A 17980-nucleotide genomic window follows, 5' to 3' on the forward strand; every position below is an offset into this window, starting at 1 on the left:
ATGCTGTCTGTGTATGGGTTCAGGGGGGGGGTGATTGTGCATTGTGGAATATTTTTAGAAAAATTTAGATTTCTTTTGGTAAATACTGAATATCTTGTAGGGTCAATGAAGTGTTGCTTAAGTCCTAGTTAGAATGTGGCCCCAGCCGAAACAGGTTTGGCTCAGTGGCTAGAGCGTTGGCCTGCGAACTGAAAGGTCCCAGGTTCAATTCCGGTCAAGGGCAGGTACCTTGGTTGCGGGCACATTCCCAGTAGGGGATGTGCAAGAGGCAGCTGATCGATGGCTCTCTCTCATCAGTGTTTCTAACTCTCTATCCCTCTCTCTTCCTCTCGGTAAAAAATCAATAAAATGTATTTAAAAAAAAGAAAAAGAGAAAAAAAAAAGAATGCGGCCCCAAGCAAGTCAGGTCTTCCCTTCTGCACCTTGCTTTTTGGGGCTGTAAATGTGAGTGACGGGTAGTCCCTAAAAGCAGGTGTTCGTAAACCGCTGCTGATGGGCCAAATCTAACCCACCACCGCTATTTGAAAGTAAGGTTGTGTTGGAACATAGCTGTGCGTGTTCATTGCTATATTGTCTGTGGTTGATTTTGCATTATCACTGCAGTGAACTTGTGCCAGAGAACTCACAGCCTGCCTACAACAAAGCCAGAAATATTTCCAATTTGGCCCTTACAGATAGAGGGCTCCATCTGCCGCCTTAGGTTACGCAGAGGAACAGATGTGGTTGGTAGGATAGAGCATCACGTAAGAGGCCTTGAAGTAAGAGCAACGTAGAATAAAGTCCTGGCTCTCCCGTTACTACCTGTGAGACCCTGCGTAAGTTACTTAACTCTCTGTGGTAGTTACTAGAATTAAGTTGGTATTCCTATAGCTGAGGTCCCAAACTGATGGCCTGTGGGCTAAAATTGGCTTACAGATGTCAGATTTGGCCAATACATACCAGTTTAAATTTTTTTTGAAAGTTACTAACTAAATTTTACATTAAAATCTGGATTTTGCCCTGAGTAGCTCAATTGGTTAGAGCCGTGGTCGGCAAATCGTGGCTTGTGAGCCACATGGGGCTCTTTGGCCCCTTGAGTGTGGCTCTTCCACAAAACACCACGGCCTGGGCGAGTCTGTTTTGAAGAAGTGTTGTTGGAAGAAGTTTAAGTTTAAAAAGCTCGTCTCTCAAAAGAAATGTCAATCGTTGTGCTGTTGATATTTGGCTCTGGTGACTAATGAGTTTGCCAACCACTGGGTTAGAGTGTTGACCCACTATGCCAAACTATACAAGAATCAACCAACGAAAACATAAATAAGTGGGACAGTAGATGGATGTTTCTCTCTTTCATCCTCTCAGAAATCAATAAATAAAAATTTAAAAAAAACATGGACTTCCAGTTTCTTTTGAAAACCTAGGAGCCCTGGTAACACTGAATCCGTCATACGTGACAGCCACCGGCTAGAACTGAGAAGAACCGCCCTCCTCAGAACGGCTGGTGCTCTTCACTGCAGCAGTCCCTGTTTCTCCCTGCTGTCACAGCCAGCTCTCCGCTCATTTATTCATCTGCCTGGCCCCGTGGGCACTGGGTTCTGTGACGTCTGTTATAGGAGCTTAAACAGAACTACTTTTGTCTTGCACATATATTTGCTTGCCACAGACACTTTGATATTAACCTGTTAACCGAGCGGGACCTATAAATACGTCAAACATAAACACTATCAGGAACGGGAAGGACGTATGAATACGTCCTTGAAATATATGTTGCGCCCTGAGAGGGACGGTATATATTTTTTGTAATCTTTTTTAAAAAAATATATTTTATTGATTTTCTTACAGAGAGGAAGGGAGAGAGATAGAGAGCTAGAAACATCGATGAGAGAGAAACATCGACCAGCTGCCTCCTGCACACCCCCCACCAGAGATGTGCCCACAACCAATGTACATGCCCTTGGCCGGAATCGAACCTGGGACCTTTCAGTCCGCAGACCGACGCTCTACCGCTGAGCCAAACCGGCTTCGGCTGTAGTCTTTATAATTGTTTGTAAAATTTATAACTTTTTAATTCGATGTTTCCATTTTTTTGTTGGTATTCTTTTCTATTTGTTTGTAATTTTGTATTTTATTTTGTGCTTTATATATAAATAAATGAAAAAAAATATATTTCATTTATTTTAATTAAGTATAAATAAAAAAATATATATAAAATTACGTCCGCTGGGTGTGACGTAGAAAGAGTATGCTCCCGCTGTACGTTGTGTAATTAAAAAGGGAACTCCCCGGTTAATAGGTTAATACATCAGCAAAGGAGACTTGAGCTAAGATCCTGTGTGAATTACCAGAAATTTCCGATCACTCGTGTCTGCAGCAGTTTTAACACGTGCTGGTCCATGTTCCCCAGGGGAGCTAAGCCACGCCTAAGTGCTTTTGTTTACTTGCAGTGACTGGTGAATGCACACATTTACTAGACCTGTTTGGTATATGTAAAATGACAAATACATATAGAAAATTTTCCTGCGAATTAAACTCTTCAGACATGCTTAATTTTAATTACACACGTGTCTACATAAGTGAAAACAGGTAAATTAATTTTGTCAATTTTTTAAACACGCATTCAGAAAACCTTTATTAGATAATGGATTTCTGGTTTTAACAGACACCCTTCCCCTGAATTTAGTTCACTATATCAAGGTTTTACTGTGTTTTGAAAACAATTCCTGGTGATTTCTGTGGGACAGGGCCCTGGCTAGGAACACTGTATAAGCAGACATTTCTGCTCCCCTATTAAATCTCTCCCCATCTTTACCTCGGGCTTTTCTCCACTCCTTGGCTGTTTTCCTGCCAGCAGATTTGCACCTGCTTTTCCCACACCCCATGCAGACTGGCACTGCCCTAACCATAGCCCTTAGCTCAGGGGAAACTCCTGTGTGGCTGTGGCAGGAGGACGGAGGAGGTGGCACTTACTTTCTGGGTGAAAAGCTCTAGGGAAGGAAAGAGGGAAGACCACGTTACCCAGGCACCAAGCCCAGGCGGGAATTGCCAGAGAAGGCCACTTCGGTGGGTTCTGGAGGGTGAAGACCTGGGTCCTGTGACTCTGACTGAGCTCCATCTCCCCTCTGTCTCAGGCTCTGGAAGAAGATCTGAACCAGAAGAAGCGGGAGCAGGAGATGTTCTTCAAACTGAACGAGGAGACCGAGTGCCCGAACCCCACCACCCCCAACAGGGCCGCCAAGTTCTTCCCCTACAGCTCCGCCGATGCTTCCTAACAGCCTCGCGGGCTGTGGCTGGCCAGCGGGTGGGCCGCTGGGCCCTCCCATTCTCTGTGAACAAGTAACTCAGGACCCTTCCCTCTTGCTTCCACACCAGCTCGAATCCAGCCGCTTGCCCGAGTGACCAGTGTTCCTGACTTCTCGCTCACTCACGGAGGTTCGCCTAATTTTAATACATGTCCTCTCTGAACCCCGTGCTCCTTCAAGCAGTCAGTGATTTGGGCTGTGGGTGTGGTCAGGGTCTGAGAGGAATGAGTGTGCTGTAGCCTTGAGGCCCCTCCTGTTTGCCAAAACACCAGTTTTTGCTGTCTGTGGGTGCAAAGTGCTGCCGCTGCAGTCGCCATGGGCTCTCCCATTGGCTGCAATTCTTGGTGGCTTTTCAGCCATTGCCTGCAGTGTCAGACAAGAATCATGGCTCCTAATAGCCAGCTGCTCAGGGGGTGTCCTCATTTCTCCACTTTCCAAATTTGCTTTCCTCTTGAGGCCATGTCTACAATGGGAGAGAGCCAGACTTGTTCATTCTCCTGGTCAAAGGTCTTTCATGCCATCCTGTGTCCGCCACTGCCTGCACCCACACTCACACACACGAAGGGCTTGGGCCCTGGCCTCTTGTACCAGGTGGCCTGGAACACATATGCTGCCTGAGCCACTGAGTATGTTAGGTGGAGCCACTGGTATGGGGCAAAGTGGTAGTGTGTATTCAGGGACAAATGGGTGTGCTCACCACCCAACACTTTCACAGCCCAGTCTGTTTCCATCTCAGTTTGCCCAGGTGAAATGGGAAGGCTGTCTCCCTCTCCCTCTGCCCTAGTTTAGGAGTCTGGCCTTACACTTCAGAGGTCTGGCAGTCTTCAGGAAGCAAAAACATCAGGGAAAAACTAATGCTTTTTGCACCCTCCCCCCCTCCCCCCCCCCATCCCCGGAACATGGCAGAAGCAAAGCTGTAGCTCAGACAGAATCCTGGGCCTTTGGATCATCAGTTGGCCTCTCAGATTCTGATCCCTGGGGCTGCAGTGTCGATAACCCAATGCAGGCAAATGTTCAATCTGGCGTTCGGCTTATTTACAAAGAAAACTTTTTCCACAGTGATTTTTAACTTGACATGAATGGCTTCTTCAGGAAGATACCTGCTTTAAAGAAACAAGACAGAAAACTGAGGGTGGTTTTGAGAAATCATATGGGCACATCGAGTCTGGGTGCTAATCGGCTAGTGACAGTTAATGCCGCTCCCCAGGAGGGCTTTCTCCTTGATTCCTTATGGTTAGGTTCGAAGCTTTGTCTTTCTAAAGCAGAGTCTTCTTAGCACTGGCTGTAATCCTCTCCTGGATCTTGCAAAGGGAGAGTCGCCATTGGAAAGAAGGGACTGGGCTGCCCAAGTCTCACAGATGCAGCAGAGATGCTCTGGAGGCCGTGGGAAGGCGATGGCCCTCAGGTTAGTGAGCATTCAGCTCGCCTGCTGCGGTATTTGACCCACATGGGACACTGGTCCCTTTTGATTTAGGTGCACAGGTGCTGGAAAATGTGAACCAGCAGCCATGTAACACAGAACGCAGACCCAGTTCTGCCAGAGGTCAGTGCTGGTGGATGGTCAGGTAGGGCTGATCTGGCTTTGTTTACAGCACATTGCCTTTTGCAGCCTGGGTGTGAGAGTGAGTATTAGGTTTTATGGCTCAGGCAGTCTTTGGTCCTTCCCTACATGACTTGTCATTCATGTTGGAATCGTGTTCGAGTCGCCGTTTCCCTGCTCAGTGCCACCGGAGCCCTAACAGGTCCCTGTTCTTTCTGGACGGGTCTGGTTGGGCCGCCCAGCCTCACAGTGGAGCCAGTGTGCATGCCCGCCACGGAGAAGGCCCGCAGTGTCCCTCAGGCCTGTGCTAACGTGTCCTCTGGGACAGGTGAAACTGTCCATTACAGCCCACTTCTGGCAGAGTATATATAACTAACTTATGTGTTCCCTTTATGAAGGATAGAAGTTATTTTTGTGTAGTTTACAAACTTTATACAAGGCTTTTGTAAAATGTTCTCTGCAAAGTTAACTGCAAGAATGTAAATATGCTTCTAATAAAATAACAAAGGGAGAGACAATTTGCCTTCGGGAGTGTTCTCTTGGGCTGGAGAGGGAAAAGCAGGGCACACTTCTCCACATTTGCCGGACAAGAAAGGGTGTACTAGCTTCTGAGTACACGGTCACACAGCAGGTCTAACTTGAGGGTATTTGTTCTGAAAGTTACGCCTGGCTCTGGGTGTGCGTGTGGTGTGTTTTCTCTCTATACACATTAACTATTATTCTCACTTAACAACAACATCCAAGCACCGAGAGTTTCCACATATTAACTTAATTGAAATCTTTCAACAAACGACGAGGAAGACACCATCATTCCCGTTTTATTGATGAGGAAATGGGAGCTCAATTCAATCAATTTGGTTAAGAACAAAATATTGGGAACCACCTTACTAAACGGATTTTTTTATACTGTCACTGGAGAAACTCAGCATACCAAAGACTTTACCGAGATGTAATAAATGATTATGAATCATACCTGTGCAGCAGAGATCATCCTATTTGTTCAGCGAATTCTTCCTTTTTTTAGTTACACAGAAGAGCCCATCCATTGGCAGCCCTGCCAGCCTTGAGGACTGAGTGATGGGCACTGGCCAGTAGTGAGTAGGAATGACTTTCCAAGATAAGGCCGTTAATAGTTAGTGAACCTCCCCTTTCCCATTAACACTGGAGACCACGAATTCCAGGTGGTCTAACTGAGATAGAGAGCTGGCTGGCCAGTGTGGACTTCACGCGAATAGATATGTGTATTAAGGTGTGAAAATGTAATGGGTCACTTGGCTAGGAGGCTACATTTCCCTGAATTTCGTTCTTGTCCGTTTCTGATTAGGGTGGGCCAGAAGGCAGATTCCTGTGAGGGGTTTGGGGGTAGAAGTGAAACTGCAGTCATTTTGTTGCCCAAATACATCTGTTCTCAGCTCACTCACCTCCGTGGTGTGAGTGGCTGGTTCTGCAATGGCTCCACATTCCCTTAGGCTCAGAGCCTCCTCAGCCTCCGGTTCCTGGGCCAGGTGTGGCTGTTCAGCTCTGACCTTCAGCCTCTGCAGGACATCCATGGCACCAAGGTCAGGGGCAATGAGCACTGCACAGGTTTGTCTGACCCCAGTTCACCTATGCTTGCTCTCCCCAACCTTCCACCCGTCTCCCCTTCCTGACGTGCTTACCCCGTGGACTTTAAGATCCACTATTGCCCAGGAAGACAACAGCCCTAGAGATTGCTTAACTAGACAATTATATAACATCAACTCTTTGTAAAATATTCCTTAATTCACTCTTAGTGGTTCTGTTTTTTGATACACAGGATAATCTGCTCATGTGGCATAGTGTGTTCTATTCTAATATAACTTTACTTTTTCAGTTGCAGGTGTCTTATTTAACATAAAAGGCGAAAGATTTATGCGGTCTGAAGAGAAACCAGAGCATGGTCTTATTTAACTTAAGTTTAAAAAGGGTAGGGGAAAATACAAATATTAATTTCAATACACTTGCCAATAAATGAATTGATGAATGTTTGTACTGTGTGCTTTAAATATATTTTCCACACAATCAGGGTACTAAAGAATTAACTAACAATCCATTATTGGCAATGCCAATCCTATCGAACCAGTCAATCAAATTAGACTGTCAGAAAGTCTGGCTTTTTCAATCCAAATAAATGTATAGTTCATGATACCTTCCCTCCCTATAAAAAAATAAGGCAGGAAGCCTTGTCATGTGGATAAAATACAGAGCTGCTACCTTTAATACATCTTAGTGACACTCTTATGATTTTGCAAGATTCTCCCTCAAAAGATCTGCCTTTTTTTGACATTAGTGAAAAGGAGTTGTCACAATTTCAGGGCGCTATTCTCCTAAGGCAGGGGTCCTCAAACTTTTTAAAGTGGGGGCCAGATCATGGTCCCTCAGAGAGATGGAGGGCCGGACTATATGAACTACTAATTCCTACTGTAACACCTCGGCTGCGCTCACTGCCCAAAAAACCTGGCGGGCCGGATCAGACTCCTCTGCGGGCCGCATGTGGCCCGAGGGCCGTAGTTTGAAGACGCCTGTAAGGTATCTGAATGCAGGAAACTCATCACCACAGGTGGGGGGGCTGGCAAGCAGGAAACTGCCTGCTGAGGTGCCACTGAACTCACTGGGCCGCCCTCTGGATATCCCAGCCATCGGTATACGGTATACGTGTGATACAGCTCTGCAAACTGTGTGCCACAAAGACGAGAAGGAAAAGGTAGTGTTCTTGAGCCAGGAAGAGAAGTCCTTTCATTCTGCCGTGTCTCCTAAGGAGCTCTAGTGACAGTTGAACACTGCCAGCTGGCAGGGCAGAAATAGTCACAGGGTCCCACTCCAGTCTTTTTTTTCCACAAGAGATTCTTTTATTTTCATCAATGCTTATTTTGTCGTTAATCCTCACCCAGGGATGTTTTCCCATTGATTTTTAGGGAGAGTGGAGGAAGAGAGGGGAAGACAGAGAAGCATCGATGTGAGAGAAACACATTGACTGGTTGCCTCCTGCAAGAGCCCCGACCAGGGCCCGGGCCAGGGAGGAGCCTGCAACAAAGCATGTGCCCTTGAACCTGGGGACCCTTTGGTCCACAAGCCAACGCTCTACCCACTGAGCTAAAATGGCTAGGGCTCCCACTCCAGTCTTTAAAAAAAAAGTTTCCATTTATTTTAGAGGAAGGGAAGGGGAGAGAAGCATTGATATGAGAGATAAACTTGGATCGGTGCCTCCCGTACACACCTTGACTGGGGATCAACCTGGAACCTGGGTATGCGTCCTGACCAAGAATCTGAACACTGACACTTTAGCCTCTGGCTAGAATAGAGTGTTTAATTTTTGAGAGAAGCTGGAAGTTGATTTTAAAATGTGAGTGTCAAACTTTAAAACAATAGAAAAGACTGTGATAAACACACATATTGAGGGGTCATATTCAGCTTGTGACTCCTACCCTAACCCTACGGGGTAGGCCCTGTGGAAAGTGCTGGGACCTCAGAAGTCTGGCTGCTTGATACACTGGTGGCTCCCAATGAACCAGGACTCTGGTTCCCACACTGACTCTGGGCTGAGCCATGTGACAGGCTTTGGCCAATGGGACATTAGCAAAGGCTTAAAAAGCATTTGCTCATTGGGGTCATGTCCTCTAGAACAGCGGTCGCCAATCAGTGGTCTGTGAGGTCTGACAGGTTGGCGACCGCTGCTCTAGAATCTGGAGTCTAGAAAGCTAACTATCCTGCAGAAGCCTGATTGACGATCACCCAGGTGGAAAGGGAGGCCCAGAGGCTGTTTTGATGAGCTCCCAACTGATTTCAGTCCCCGACTAATCGCAGCTCATACTTTGTGGGCTCAGCTGGATCCAGTCAACCCACACAGTTGTGAGAAATATAATATTTTAAGCTCCTAAGTCTTGGGGGTGTTTCATTCTGACGCAATAGGTCACTGCAACACGGGTCATTTATTGTAACCGATTTGTTTTACTAACGAATGTCCCATGGCCCAGATAGGGGAAGGGGTCGGTGAAATTCAGATAGCAGGTTAATGGCAACCACTCTCCAATCCTGTGCACTTCCTGTTGCTTTTCTCTCCTTTCCCTTGGTGGGAAAGCACGAGATAAGGATCGTGGAACTTTAAACGCCAACGGTGAGGAGCTTACAGTGTCCTGTTACACAAAAACAACTAACAACCTGGACCTTAGGAATGGGGTTTCTAGCTCATTCAGTCAACTCACTGTCCACGTGCAGAGAATGCAAAAAACACGTGAGAAGAGACAGTAGCTGCTGACAGTTGAACGCTGGCGGATACATCAGAGCCCAGCAGTTCTGTGACTCCATGATCCATAGCCTCGCCTTCTCCTCCTGTTGAATCTAGTAATTTCCCGGAACACAGACACCAGACTAGGCCATTCTGGGACCATGCCAGATCCAGACAAAAACAAGCCGGCCCCGCCCTCACTGAAATGCGGGGCGGCTGCTTAGGTGCCAATTACAGCTTTACCCTCAGTGTCCCAGCCCTCCCCCCTTCCAGGGAAGATCTACTGAGCTGCCCAATCACAGAATCCTTGCTTTCCGGGACCAGCTAGTCCGGGGAGAGCCTCACTTCCTCAAAACCTCCCCCAGGTCACCTCACAGCTCGCACGGAGAGGTCCCAGCGCACTTCATGTGAGTGGCTCTTCCTCGCAGGGACCAGCAGGGACCAACTGGTTCAGCTGCGGCCGTGTCCCTGGCGGTTTCCGATCGGAAGGCACTAACAGATCCCAGAGCCGGTGGCAGAGTTCACCAGGAGTCTCCAGGCCCCCAGCCCTGTTCTTTCTTAGCGCCTGGCACTCTGTAGTTAACGACCCCCCCCCCCTCCCCCGAATTAAGCTCCACGAGAACAGAGACCTGTGTGTGATGTTCAGAGCTGACTCCCAGTGTCTAGCCTGGTAACCGGCGGTGGCTGGAAGTTTAAAAAGTACCGCCGAAACCGGTTTGGCTCAGTGGATAGAGCGTGGGCCTGCGGACTGAAAGGTCCCAGGTTCGTTTCCGGTCAAGGGCATGTATGTACCTTGGTTGCGGGCACATCCCCAGTAGGGGGTGTGCAAGAGGCAGCTGATCGATGATTCTCATCGATGTTTTTAAAAAAAATCTATAAAATATATATTTTTACAAAGTACTTCCTGAACGAATAAGTGAGTAAGAGGGGCTCAGGATACACAATTTCCCTTTCCTTTCTCGGCTCCTCCCCGGTCGTGGAGCATATGGACAGCACCACAGCTCCTCTCCACACACCTCCTCTTCCCCACCTAAACCTCCTAGCGGAGCTTCTCTCGCCGGCCGGCCCTTTCCCCCACCTGAGCCCTAAGCCCATCCCCTTCTAAAGCACCTAGAACCCACCTGTCTCGAACACGTGTCCCTACCACCAGCCGCCCGCGGACCCGCCTGGCCGCTCCCTAGGCGTCGAAGGGGCGCCGCGCACGCTGACTGCGCATGTCCGGAAATGGGTCGCACACGCAGAATCTCTGACAAGTGACTAGTGGCCTCGGACTTTCCGTTCCGGACTGAGCGGCCTGCAGCTCCCAGGAAGTTAGGAGGAAGTGGCGGAAGGAGAACCCGCGCGCAGGGCTTTCTGGGACATGTAGTCATGGAACTCCCGAGGCTCTATCCGGAGGGAACCCTGAAGCCTGCACTTTTCGCATTCGCTACCCAGGGCTACTTCCGGCTCAGCATTGAGCTAGGAGCCGCCCGGAGAGGCCGGCTTCCCGTTCCCACAGCGCTCTGCGGAGCACGCGGCGCCTGCCGGGAGCTGTAGTTCCCGCTCTGCGTACTGCGTCCACCGAGGGGGAGGGCGGAGCTGCCGGCGGCCCGGGCGGGCTGGCAGCTAGTGTGGGTGCGATTACCGCCTCCGCCTCTGCCGCCTCCGCCGTCGCCTCCTCCGCACGGGCGGTTCGCTGCTGCGCGGGGAGAGCGAGGCGGGGCCGCCGGGGCCGCCATGGAGCCCGACTCGGTGATTGAGGACAAGACCATCGAGCTCATGGTGAGTGCGGCCCGCCGGACCGTCTGTTCTTCCGTCCGCCCGGCCCCGGGCGGGCCTGCCCATCTCAGCGTCCGGCCCCGGCCCTTCCCCGCCGCCTCGGCCCCCATCTCCCTCCCTCCCCCCGCTCCCCCCGCCTTCCCTGGCCTTGGGCCCGGCGCGGTTCCGTCGGATCCCTCGAGATCTCCGGCCGGAGGTGGCCCGGCCCCCTCCGGCCCCTCGGTTCTCCTCCCTCCCCCAGCCCTGTCTCCGGGCCCCTCTCTCGAACGAACCTCGCTCGCCAATGCGGTGGCCTTAGCTCGCACCCGCTCTGGCATCTCCTTCTCTTTCTCTGAGAAGTGGATTTATTATTTTTCTCTCTCCTCTATTTCTTCGGTCCAGGCCTGCACCGCTCTTGCAACCCCCACTTAGGCCGAGTGAGATGGTGATGGGAGGAGGGGGGGGGGCAGCGGAGATCGCTCAGGGCCTCGGCCCCCGCGTCCTAGGAGGGGTCTCAGCACCTTCTCCCGGACCCGGAGCTGTGTGTGCGGGTGCGGGACAGGCCCTGCGGGGCGGAGGCGGGGAGCGCCGGGGTGTGAGGCTGAGGCGGATTAAGCCAGGGGCCTCTCTCCCCGGACCTCGGTGATGTCCGGCTTCTCGGACAAAGGGCTTCCTACTGGGCCGAGAGGGCTGTGTGCATAGCCAGGCCCCAGGTACCCTGGATTCCACCCCCAGGAGCAACTCCACGTTTCCACAGCTGCTTTAGGAGATTGGGGGAGGGGGGAGGGTTGTCCTCATGACTGCCGCCCGCCAGCTCTTTCTTCTCAAAAAAAGGAAAAAGAAAAAGAGAAAAAAGAATCTCCAGTCCCTGGGGGAGCGATCCCTCTCCTGTTAGAAACCCTTTCTAGCCAGACCAGACTTCCTCGTCCCGCGGACACCCCGATCCCTATCCCCCTTAGGACTTGGAGCCAGAGGGTGTTTTTTTTATTTATTTTTTATTTTGATTGTTTTATTTAGAAATGGGACCATGAGAGATTGCCTCCTTGGTGGCTGATTGGGTGGGAGAAATAAAACATGGCAGCTATTACCTGCCCATTTGAACGTGAGGGAAAGCGAACCGGGCTGTGGGGGAAGTCAGAGCCCGAGCAAATGGACAAGCCCAGGGCTCTCCTTCCTGTGGAAACCTTGACAGTTTCTTTGTATCTCTCTCTCCCGACACGGTCACGGCTTCCACCCAGGGTGGAGGGGAAAGGTGAGAGGATCTGCTTCACCCAGCAAAACGCTTTCCTAGCCAGATTTTTTCCTCCAGTGTGAAAAATGCTTATTGAGTCAGTGATTCCACTGGGTAGGGTCGGTGACATCAGAGCCACTTCCCCCATTTCATGCTATAAATAATAAATGGTGACACCGAAAGTCTGATGGATGGCTGCATGGTTTCTGTGGACGATGCCATCTGGGGAGTTGAGAAGCACATTTCAAAAATGGAAGTACAGTAGCATGAATAGGGAGGCCACTTCATATCTGCTGTCCTTTGCATAATTCACAGGGCTAGACGGCTCCAGCATCCTTGAGTACAGTACTATAAAAACTACTAATTTGTGTGTGTGCGCACACACGTATGGTTGCTTTTTAAGAGATCCTGTCACTTGTGGATTTTTATTTGATTTTCATTTGTTAATTTTTTTTTTCTTCCTCAGTATAATTTATTGAGCTATGGTAGTCCAGCCTTCGGCATTCTGCAACTTTGTAGATTGCTTTGGTGAAATGTCTTCCTTAGAATTACAAATAGGATACATATTCGTATGGGTGTATTTATAGTACTTCATAATAGAAAACGTGAATCTTGGTATCTCTTTGACATGGGCTGTTCTGTGCTCCTTTCATTTCTAATGATTTGAAAAATAATGAAATGTCTTTATTTTCAAAAGAATTGTAGGAAACACAGTGTAATCTACTTAGTGTTTGCGGGTGTGTTGTTAAAAAAGTCTCCAGCCTACATTTGCTGGCTTTTGATACTCATAACTTAAAAACGTTTCTATTTTACATGATTGTGCTTGTCTCTGGTCAGAAAAGATGTTTCCGCCTTTTGAAGACATTATAATCTGGGACTCTTAGAAAATTTAATAAAGAATTTAGTAGTTATCTAGATCAATTTTAAAATGGCTTTTTGTATACAGGTTTTGATAGCCGTTAAGGTTTTTAGGCAATGCTTTTCATAAACATATATGTATTTATTTCAGTGTAGTAGACAGCACAGCTACTTAACTGATTTGGTAAATCCAGGATCAGATGTAGGAATGATAAAGCCTGAAAATGTAATTGCATGTGGCTTTCTGTGTTCACCACATTTTAATTACCGATTTCAGAAGTAGGTTCAAAATGTTTTTTACATTGGCTTCAAAAGAACATGATTGAAGGAGGGGAAGGGGTTAAACTTATGCTAGTTAGAAAGCCTAAAGTATGAAATATTTTTAGATTTTTATGAGTCAGCTTCAGTACTCAGATATTTGTGATTGTGCTGCCTGTACCAGTTTGGCACTTAATGGTTAACAGGATAACTTTCATTTGGTGTTTCAGAGTGTTCTATACTGAAGTGAGGAAACAGACTTTCAGGTATCTCCAACTTCTTAATCTTCATCCCTCTACTTTCTTTCTTTGTGACTCTCTTTTTTTTCTTGCACTTTTATTTACTTATTTTTAAAAAATATATTATTATTGATTTCAGAGGAAGGTAGAGGGAGAGAGAGATAGAAACATCAATGATAAGAGAGAATCATTGATCTGCTGCCTCCTGCACACCCCCTACTGGGGATTGAACTTGCAATCTGGGCATGTTTTCTTGACTGGAATCGAACCCGGGACCATTAGTCCATGGGCCAGTGCTCTATCCACTGGGCCAAACTGGCTAGGGCTCTTGCACTTTTTTGTTTACTCTGGTGGCAGAGTAATTAAAATCTCCAAAATATAACCCTGTTGCGATTGCCACCCTTGCCTGAGGTGGGTCCACAGAGAATGCTTCTCCAATATACCTACCTCATCAGGTTCAGTCTATAATATCGACTATATTCTCTTTTTAAAAAATGTTTTTAGAAAAATTGATTCTATAGAGAGAGGGAGAGGGAGAGAGAGAAACATCAATGAGAGAAACATTGATTGGCTGCCTCCTGCATGCCCCCTAGTGGAGATTGGGCCTGCAACCCGGGCATATGCCCTGATAGGAATGGAACTGGAGACCTTTAGGTACACAGGATGGCCCTCAACCAATTGAGTCGAATTGGCCAGGGCTCAACTATATACTCCTGATTGAGACAATTGTATTTACACTTGCTGGTGGTGAATAATTTAACCACCAAATAACTTTTATGACCTTATATTGGCCCAGTACTATACCTTGTTTATGGGACTGTTTTTTAAACTTATGGATTTGGTAAAATCAGATTTATTATTATTAACTAGAGGCCCCACTAGTAGGGTCCCTAGCGGCTGCTGGCTGCTGGCCAGATACTCCCTCTCCCTCCGGCCGCCTGTCCCGTGTCCGTCCCCGTCCCCCCCCCCTCCCCCCGTCGCCACCACTGGCAGCCTGGGCCTCCCTCCCTTCCACTGGCCTTGTGAAACTCCCAGATGAACTCTCGGTCGAGGGGACAATTTGCATATTACACGTGTATTATTATAGGACTAGAGGCCTGGTGCACGGCATTCGTGCACTTGGGCAGCTGCGGGGCGGTGGGGGTGGGAAAGGAAGGTCCTTCAGCCTGGCCTGCACCCTCTCGCAGTGCAGGACCCCCGCCAGTCAGACATCCCTCTCGTAGTCCGGGGCTCTTGCAGACCTGGACCCCTTGCTCCTTACCCGCCCGCCTGCAGAGCAGGCAGGAGAGGCTCCACCACCACCACTGCACTCACCAGCCATGAGCCCGGCTGAGCAGCCCTGGGGAGCATACTGACCATCAGGAGGCAGCTTCTACATTGAACGTCTGCCCTCTGGTGCTTAGTGCACGTCATAGCAACTGGTCATTCTGCCATTCGGTCGATTTGCATATTAGAGTGTTTTGTGTTTTTTTTTAATGTTTTTATTGATTTTTTACAGAGAGGAAGGGAGAGAGATAGAGAGCTAGAAACGGATTTTTTACAAAGAGGAAAGGAGAGAGATAGAGAGCTAGAAACGTCGATGAGAGAGAAACACCGACCAACTGCCTCTTGCACACCCCCTACCGGGGATGTTCCCGCAACCAATGTACATGCCCCTGACTGGAATCGAACCTGGGACCCTTCAGTCCGCAGACCGACGCTCTATCACTGAGCCAAACCGGCTTTGGCTGCATATTAGGGTTTTATTATATAGAATGAGGTACAAAAATAGTAACTATTTTAAAATATACTAAGTTCACCAGGCTATGTTTAGTGCAGTGGGCGCCACTGGAAAAAAATGAGAGTTGTGTATTATGTATCACATGCAATTTATTAATACTGGAGTTAGGATATGAGGCCCTCATTACTAGAAAGCACCACAGAGCTGCTAACTGGAAGAGAAAGATGGGCATCTTCTATTAGAAAATGGCAGACGTTGATGCTAAAAGATCAGCAAAGGTAATTCTGCCTCCTCTGTAGGTGTGAATTCATCCCTTCCCCAACCTTTCCATCAATAGCGGGCAGTTCTCCTCTACTGTTGGCTGTTGAATGGTTCTTCTCTTTGCTAAGTGACCGTAAGTGAGCCATTTTCCTTGCTATCCCTTGGATGGAGTAATATAATAAAATACATTGGTGATATCAGTGCTATTCTTAGAGCTGTTGAAGGAAGGCCACAGGCCTGGAGTGAAGATATTGGAAAAAATTTTTTTCTTTTTGGATTTATTTTACCCCTTCCTATCATTGGCTTTCTAAGTAGAGTAAGTGGGTTGTTTAGTAACTCCTTTAAGAAATTGGATCCTAAGTCTAGCTGTGTGCTGATTTCCCAAATGCAGATTAAATAGAGGAAGTAATGTTAAAGTAAGGTCCAAATGAAATAAACAGTATTCATATCCCTAGACTTCACTGACCTGCCTCAAGGGGCTGTGACTCAAATATATCATTTTTTGCCCCCGATTTTGAAGTAGGTAAGGGGTCCTTTCAGATTTGATAAAACCAACCAACCAACCATGATCCTGCACACAAGTCTTGGTTGGCATTGTTGACCCCTGAAAACAGGGAGTTGGCAAAGGAGCGCATTATATAGGTTCACAGAGTAGCACGTATGTCCTTCTGAGTCTATGAATTCTAGAAACAAACTTTCTGTGCTGGGAGGTGTCTGGGATCCTGAATTCCATCTGGTGATATTTCCACTTTTAAGGGAAAGAAAGCATTTCCAGTCCCATTAATTCCAATTCCAGCTTCCTCTGGCTTTTCTCCCCACACCCCTCCCTCAGTCTATTTTCCAGCCAAAGCATGAAGGACCCTTGTTCTTCTGATTGTGCTCACACTCTTTCCTTCGTCAGCGCCAGTATGAACTGACCTAAGCCCATGTATTGAAGGTTGATTTATGGGAAGCACCTACTCGTTGGCTCTCTGGATTAATTGGTTTAGGCCAGATGTCAGCAATCCTCTCTTTTACCAATGCTGATAAAGTCCTGTCCCCTCTGATGTCAGCGTATGTTATGGTGGCAGATACACTTTGATTTTTTACCCACAGCACTGCCTACATCAGCGGTCGCCAGCCTTTCAGACCTCACAGACCACCAGTGGTCCAGTTGGCGACCACTGACCTACATGATAGTCAGTAAATGGAATGAATACATTCTGGCTGTTTGCATTTATCTTGTGGGATTTCACATATTCTGGGCTTGTATTCTAGATTCCTGTTTGTGTCCTCCATTAAATGACAAATAAACTCCTCACAGTGCCTTCTTGTAGTAGGTGTTTGGTAAATGTTAGGTTGAATTTTTTGGTTGATTGTTTACATGCATGATTGCTGTCTGCCCATATCTTAACAATCCTCTTTTCTGAAAATTCTCATCTGTATCACTAATTTTTGTAATAATCTGTTCCTAACTCTTGCCTTCCTGTTTATTATAAAGCCTGCGCTTGTGTTCAGTGGCTGTCTTATTGTCCTTTGAATACTTCATAACGTTTAGGACTTAGGTACATAGATGTTTTTTAGTTTAAATTGTTAGGTATTTTTTTAAAATATATTTTTATTGATTTCAGAATGGAAGGGAGAGGGAGAGAGAGAGAAACATCAGTGATGAGAGAGAATCATTGATTGGCTGCCTCCTGCATGCCCCACACCAGGGATCAAGCCTGCAACCCAAGCACATGCCCTGACCTGGAATCAAACCATGACCTCCTGCCTTATAGGTCAACACTCAAACCACTGAGCCACGGGCAAGGTTAGGTTTTTGTTTGTTTTCTTCCTGTTGTGAAAGCTTTTTAAGATTTCCTTTCGATAACCGTAAGCCAAGGGCGGGGGATGAATAGTGGAGGAAAGAGCTAAGGGGAAGAGGAGGGTGGGCTTCCCAGAGATCCATAGACATTTCACCATCTTTACCGAACTTGACACAGATACTCATTGAGGAAACAGATTCCTTTCCTATCTTTGACGTGAACCGGCGGACAGTAGATAAGTTCTGAGGGTTCTGTGACCTCAGGGCAGCTTGCTTCAGCAGAAAGGGTGTGGGCTTGAGAGTGAAACACTGGTTTGTAGCCTGGCTCTGCCTCTTGCCAGCTGTGTGACCTGAGAACATTAACCTTTCTGAGGTGCGATTTTATTATCTGGGAAAATAAGAAGATGTAGGCATTGTTTCGGCTTATTTATGAGCTATGTTTGTGAGGCTTGTTTCTCAGCACCTGCCTGCCACACTGCCATCCCAAGTGCAGGCACTGTGTTTGGTAAAGGACAAGAGGTGTTCACCTCCCCACCCCCCGCCGAGGAGGGCATCTGTTTATTGTAAAGCTTCACAGAGGTCTAAAATTCCGTTGTTTTTAGCTGTTTTTTTGGGGAAATGATGAAATCATACAGAATCAATATTATCTTGGAAATCTGTGAAGTACTGTTAAAATTACTAAGAACTGCCAATGAGACACAATGAGACCTGTACTCTGACTACAGAGAAATCCTGTTGGGTTTTCAGGTAGAAGGAGACTGGTGATGAGTCACATGGACATAGAACATTCAAATGGTTTAGGGTTTTTGATTCTTGTTTCAGCAAAGCTGAT

The 17980-nt window shown here is 47.6% G+C and overlaps 2 protein-coding genes and 1 long non-coding RNA gene across 11 annotated transcripts in view; 2 read left to right on the forward strand and 1 right to left on the reverse strand.

The window, feature by feature from the left end:
* The window catches only part of STK10 (serine/threonine kinase 10), an 80946-nt gene extending 66274 nt beyond the window's left edge, over positions 1-14672 (forward strand). For 2 of the 3 annotated variants that reach the window (XM_036424726.2, XM_045576290.1), the window contains one exon: positions 3105-5331. In XM_036424726.2, the coding sequence (XP_036280619.1) occupies positions 3105-3245 (141 nt within the window). In that variant the 3' untranslated portion in view covers positions 3246-5331. Of the gene's footprint in view, positions 1-3104; positions 5332-14661 lie in introns of those variants that run through there. The other variant, XR_006740622.1, reaches the window with a different exon arrangement.
* On the reverse strand, positions 8728-10402 carry LOC123651743. The gene is made up of 2 exons (XR_006740624.1): positions 10180-10402; positions 8728-8991 (listed from the first exon to the last, which is right to left on the reverse strand). It is a non-coding gene; the product is annotated as an uncharacterized LOC123651743 (long non-coding RNA).
* Positions 10623-17980, forward strand: part of FBXW11 (F-box and WD repeat domain containing 11) — a 100709-nt gene continuing 93351 nt past the window's right edge. For 5 of the 7 annotated variants that reach the window (XM_045576292.1, XM_036424743.2, XM_036424745.2 and 2 more), the window contains exon 1: positions 10623-10819. In XM_045576292.1, coding sequence (XP_045432248.1) covers positions 10775-10819 — 45 coding nt within the window. In that variant the 5' untranslated portion in view covers positions 10623-10774. The remainder of the gene's footprint in view (positions 10820-17980) is intronic. The other 2 variants (XM_036424747.2, XM_036424749.2) reach the window with 1 other exon arrangement.

The sequence above is a fragment of the Pipistrellus kuhlii genome, unplaced genomic scaffold (assembly GCF_014108245.1).
Source record: "Pipistrellus kuhlii isolate mPipKuh1 unplaced genomic scaffold, mPipKuh1.p scaffold_m20_p_8, whole genome shotgun sequence".
Taxonomy (NCBI): domain Eukaryota; kingdom Metazoa; phylum Chordata; class Mammalia; order Chiroptera; family Vespertilionidae; genus Pipistrellus; species Pipistrellus kuhlii.